This window comes from Gobio gobio, assembly GCF_949357685.1.
Source record: "Gobio gobio genome assembly, chromosome: 5".
Lineage (NCBI taxonomy): Eukaryota > Metazoa > Chordata > Actinopteri > Cypriniformes > Gobionidae > Gobio > Gobio gobio.
The window spans coordinates 3,330,937-3,337,349 of record NC_137101.1 but is presented as its reverse complement, the minus strand read 5'-3'; the positions used below and the strand labels follow the sequence as shown (position 1 = coordinate 3,337,349).

General features: G+C 40.7%; 1 protein-coding gene across 2 annotated transcripts in view; it reads left to right on the top strand.

Moving 5' to 3' along the window:
* The first annotated feature begins 213 nt into the window (after positions 1 to 213).
* Positions 214 to 6,413, top strand: part of waslb (WASP like actin nucleation promoting factor b) — a 41,560-nt gene continuing 35,360 nt past the window's right edge. For both annotated transcript variants that reach the window (XM_079817919.1, XM_079817918.1), the window contains exon 1: positions 214 to 586. In XM_079817919.1, coding sequence (XP_079674045.1) covers positions 479 to 586 — 108 coding nt within the window. In that variant the 5' untranslated portion in view covers positions 214 to 478. The remainder of the gene's footprint in view (positions 587 to 6,413) is intronic.

The following is a 6,413-nucleotide window of genomic DNA, read 5'->3' as shown; positions in this document are numbered from 1 at the left end:
CCTACTATGGCGAAGGCGTTCATGCTGACGTTGCCTGGTAACGCGTCTAGTCGCATTCATTCCCAAGACACGCCCACCAACTCGCTGATTCGCTAACTGACAAGCACCCGCGTCCATCAGCCAATCAACTCCGGCGTCTCATCGAACGTCGTTAATATTCATAAGGCGCGCCTTCGCCGTAGTAGGATCTGAAATGCGCTGCGTCTCACTGTCATGCGCAGCGGTGGCACTGCCATGTTGGATCGAAAGCTCGGTGCACAGGAGTTCAGATGAAAGTTTAGAGGCTCGAGACGACGTTGGAGAACCAAAGCGAGGATTCGTGAGACGCAGGAGCTCTCTCAACACATTCCCGGCCGAGACACACAGGGCTGGATATGAACGGCTCCGGACACGAGCTGCGCTGATCAGAGATCAATGAACGCGCATTTTCTGTTGAACACTTCCTGATAACAAGTTCACACCGTCGGATTGTCAAAAAATGAGCGGTCCGCCTTCAACCAGGAGGCCTGGGAGTAGCGCCGGCTCCCTTCTTCTCACCCAGCAAGAAAACGAAGTGCTCTTCAACCATCTGGGCAGGAAATGCACCGTAAGTTCCCAAGCGTTTGCTCGCTTCCTTTGCCAGGTGACGTTCCCGTTCAGTCGGGGACGCGCGTCGCGGTAAAGATGCATTGTATCATCAAAGTTGACCTAATGTTTTGCCTGCATTCATTTCTATGAGTTCAGCTGAGCTCACAGGCCTTGTTCTGTCGACATGTTACACATTTAATGCAAATATGATGAGCCACGACCTAAAATATCAGGACAAATGAAGTATAAACCCAAATATTATGTCTTTAAAGTGCCTTATGTGGCATCTGTAGTCACAATCAGGTCAACTATATCAAACCTAAGTTATATTTGCGCATTCCCTTATGTGTTTATGACCGATATAACCCATCTAAAACACTTTATAATGACAGCTGTTTTCATATTTGTTCTCATTTGTCCTATATAACTCTTATTTTGCATCAATAGTTCGTCTTACTTAATGACATGTAACCAGGTGAACTTAATATAGGTCATGTCATATTGGCACATTCCCTTATGTTTATGACAGATAAAACCGGTCACCTGACAGCAGCTCATAAAACTCTTCCTCCTTGCGGATTTCACAATATAACACCGATACTCCTGGGTTTTAAATACCGGGTTTAACCTCCACATTTCAAATTTTGTGCAATGATAATTAACCCGGCTTTCATAACTGTTTCATGTGAGGAAACGGGAATTGGTGTGTGTGTGTGTGGTGGTGGTGGTGGTGGTGGTTAAACTGCGAAGTATAAGAATGGGTGGGAATGCATTTATTCACATTTTACATGGGGCTGACAATTTTGACCGATATAATCGATAATTCTTTGAAAGCCGATAAATCTTAACCCAACGTTTTATATCATTTTTGAGAGCCTGATTAAAGAAAGCAAAGCCTCAACATTATATCCATGCCCCAAACATACGATTATAATGTCCTCTTTATAGTTTTATCTAGCCGATATGACCGACCTGCACACATTTTCCTTTTTTAAAGCTAAACTAGTCGATAGATTAATCAATAAACTAGGCGATAGACTAATCGACAAAGTAGGCGATAGATTAATCGATAAACCAGGCGATAGATGAATCGATAAACTAGGTGATAGATTCATCAATTAATCGATAAACTAGGCGATAGACTAATCAATAAAGTAGGCGATAGACTAATCGACAAAGTAGGCGATAGATTAATCGATAAACCAGGCAATAGATGAATCGATAAACTAGGCGATAGATTCATCAATTAATCGATAAACTAGGCGATAGACTAATCAATAAGTAGGCGATAGACTAATCGACAAAGTAGGCGATAGATTAATCGATAAACCAGGCGATAGATGAATCGATAAACTAGGCGATAGATTCATCAATTAATCGATAAACTAGGCGATATACTAATCAATAAAGCAGGTGATAGATGAATCGATAAACCAGGCGATAGATTAATCGATAAACCAGGCGATAGATTAATCGATAAACCAGGCGATAGATTAAACGATAAACTAGGCGATATACTAATCGATAAACCAGGCGATAGATTAATCGATAAACTAGGCGATAGATTAATCGATAAACTAGGCGATAGATGAATCGATAAACTAGGCGATAGATTAATCAATAAAGTAGGTGATAGATGAATCGATAAACCAGGTGATAGATTAATCGATAAACTAGGCGATAGATTAATCAATAAAGTAGGTGATAGATTAATCGATAAACCAGGTGATAGATTAATCGATAAATTAGTCGATAGATTAATCGATATAAAAATAGTCGTTAGTGGCAGCCCTAATTCCAAACATATTTCAAGCAATTCAAACCCATCAACTGAAGGAAATAATGCATTATTTATCAGCTTTAATCATTTTCTTATCGGACCGATAACGATAACCTTAAAAATGAACATGTATCGGTAGGGCTGTCGCGATAACCGCAATATTGAAATACCGCACTATTGAAGAAATTGAAAATAAAATCAGTTAGTAATGAATGTGTAAAATGGTGATTTGTACAGAGGGTCTGTAGATTTGCACTTAATGCTGCACTATGTAACTTTTTCGTCCGCTAGAGGTCGCCTGTTCAAAACAAAGGCGTAGTTTGATGATACTACGTTTGAGCGCACAATCTTCGGACATGTGGTCTTCACCGCACAGCCGGAGGGAAAGAATCGGGATAGGACTCGGGCAGAAATCATGTTGATGTGATTATTAACGTTACTGTAGTGAAGCAGAAGCAGGAGCGAGTGTTGTGGAGCGATTGTTAATAAGATGAACGCAACACGCGTGTTCCTCGGTTAAAATAGCATCTCACGATTTCCAAATAGTTGGAAACATTTGGGATATTGTAAGTACTCAACTGAGCACAATATATAACACAGGCCTAGTGTTTTTTGATATTTTACTGAAAAAATGTTACATCGTGCACCTTTAACAAGCTTAAACAGACTTAATGTGAGAGAGATCGACTGAGCATATGCGATACCTGCGTCTGTCCTTCAGGCCAAGACACATTCGTGAACAAAGGTTGCCAGCATGCGAAATCTGTCTTGGCGTCGACGCATTGCTGGTCAGCTGAGTCTTCTAAAGGGGCGTTCAAAGTCAAAATGATTTCAACAGCCGGTTCATTACATCTCTCTTTGAAAGAATCAGCGTTTTTGAACGTGTAGTTGAATGAATGGCTTAAAGCAGGGGTGTCGAATCCTGCTCCTGGAGGGCCACTGTCCTGCAGAGTTTAGCTCCAACCCCTTAAACACACCTGAACCAGTTCATCAAGGTCTTATTAGGCATACTAGAAACTTCTAGGCTGGTGTGTTGAGGCAAGTTGGAGCTAAACTCTGCAGGACAGTGGCCCTCCAGGACCGAGTTTGGACACCCCTGGCTTAAAGACTCACTCAAAGACAGTCCCTTGCCGCCACCTTGTGGTGTAACAACGTAATGGCACTGACTGACATCCCGTCTAGAACCGTAGACTGTAAAAAAAAATATGGACGTAGTGTCCGTGACGTCACCCATTGGATTTTGAAGAGCAGTTCTGAAGCGTAAAGTCGGGTCGAGCTGGCTGTCGCCATCTTGGCAGCGCGTCACTCCCGGATAACAGAAAATGGGGAAAGAGGCGGGACGTGGGCGGAGCCTAGGTGACTAGCAGACAAACGACCTGTCACTCAAAGTGTCCACGCCCTTAATTATGCAGAACTTTAAGGCTTTATATAATGTAAACGAATGAGTTATAAAATAATTCACCCCCCTCACAGTCGTCATGAAGGGCAAAATTAGCCGTATAGACCAAAACCACAGTTTGTCCCAGACTGTAAACATGTGTTCTTCTGCTGTAAAGTTGGGCATTTTAACATGAGCTCAATGAGATTCTGCTCCTTCTGGAGTCTGCCTCTAGTGGCCAGTCCATGAACTGCAGTTTAAGTCACTTCCGTATTGGCTTCAAGAGAAACTGCGGGAGATGTCTAGAACGCGCTGAGATGAGTAGTTCTGCTTTTACTGGTGAAATATTAACTGAAAGTTTGTCCAGTCAGATTAGATTATCAAAACTTACTGTTATACATATAACAATAGCCCTTCAATTTTATTGTCAGGTTTGTGTTCTGTTATGTCGACCCTTATTTGACATTATCTTTGGTTTATTTCACTTCCTGTTTCAACGCTCTAATTTCGGTTTCTGAATATGACCTCGTTACATCTTAACTAGGGCTGCACGATTAATCGAAATCGAATCGCGATATGGCTTATGTGCGATTATGAAAGCGCAAAGGCTGCGATTTTTATTAAATAAATAAATGCCCAGCGTGTCAGTGAAGAGCTGATCTGTGATCCGTCTGAAAGCACTGCTGAGTTTGAGTCGATTATAATGTGCGTTTGAAAAAGCAACACGTGTCAAACATCTTCACAAACTAGTGTTGTCCAACAAAATACAACGTTTAATAACCTGTTTTAACCCGCTTCATATCGTCAGTTGAGTGTTTGTGAGCAGATGAACAGAATGAGGCCGACGATGCATTATTTTATAGTATGCTATACAGTAATAAAGTCTATGTCGATCAGCACTGCATGCTTTATTATTATGAAAATACCCGAGAAGGCTTGAAGAAATCAAATACACCATATCTTGATGCAGTCGTGTTAATTGTCGTCATATTTAATCAAAGCATTTCTCTTCTTTTTATTCAGCTCTGCTAACTTGCACAGCGCTAGCTTCACATTAGCGATTTCCTGAAAGCTATTACTTCTCTGAGGGAAATGTGGAGCTTCTGCTCGAGGGCGCCCTCTGGCCTCCAGTATGAATGAAACTTTTGGGCAAAGAATAAAAAAAATACCTCTCTCTAAATAAATTTAGTTTTATTTCAATGTACAAGAGATTTTATGCATAATGCTGCGTTCACCAAACGCGAATAGAGCGTCAAAATCGCGTCTAGTTGGACGCTTGAACATTTTGAATCCATTTCCGCGTCAACAGTGAATTGGACGCGCGTATAAATCGAGTGTTTGAAGCGAAATAGACGCGCATTCAAGGTGCTCCAGGAGAAATATGTCATAAAACACCACTCTGCCTCTTTTCATTTTCATTAAGAAAATATATTAAACGCCACACAAATGTGGTCCAGGCAACTCATGGACTTCACTGCATGTATATTTAAATATCCTTAAAAAATAAAGTATGAAACTTCTCTTTGCCCTCAGTCAAAACGATTTTGCAGACAACAAATGATAGATTCATGAGAGCAAAGATCGCCCGTTAGATCCACAGACGTCAGAAGGATAGGCGCTCTCTTTATAAATAAACAGCAGATTTGAGCTTTAAACAACTACATTCTCACCTGAAAAAGTCTTAACTCAATTTTGTGACACAGTAGTATTTTTAAATGATGCAGGGTTCACCATGTGACCACAGTGAGCAGGCTCCTGATTGGTTAACGCCATGCAAATTGACAGACGCGAATTCGCTTCAAGCGCGTGAATGCACAAAAAGCACCACTCGCGCAAGACGGTCAATTCTCGCCATTCACGCGAATGAGGCAGAATTGCGTCCATCGCGCCGCACGAAACACGTGAACACGGAACAGCAGCAGCATTTACCGAAATTAGCTAAATCATGATATCGTAAAATTTGATATAAAATGTATACCTGTATTTTCCCAGTACCGGTATACCACGCATCCCTACTATTGAGCCACTCAAAATTACCGCAAGGGAAATTCCGTCACCGCGACAGCCCTATATAAATCGTCAGATACCGAAATGGTGGCCGATATATATCCCTAATTTTACACAATTTTTACTTTTTGGAGCTCACGCTAGGCAAACGATTGCAAAATAAACATAGGCCAATTAATTAACCGTAACGATTTATGTGGTTATACTCACTTATGAACATAAGTTGCCCCTAGGGGTGGAACGATACACTCATGTCACGATTCGACATAAATCGCGATATTCACTGAATTCACGATACTATATGTATCCCGATATTTTAAGCCAAAATAACGTTTTGTTTTTTTTTTATTATTATTATTTGTGTATTATTATCAGGACCCACAAATATTCCCCCATTGCATTATTATACATTAAATTCAACATTATATATAGTCGTTTAATGTAATAATGTCACTGAAACTCACTTGAACGTCCGTGTTTACTACAGTATGCGCGTCGTGTTAAATATATCCATCATTATAAAGCCATTGTGTCTCTTCAGAAGATTTGGATTAGACACTCAATTAGTTCCTTTACGATGCCTTTATGACATTTATTGGATCTTTTAAGTTTGAGAGGAATGGACTTTAAATGGACGGACAGAAATCCCTCCGGTTTCATAAAGAATATCTTCATTTGTGT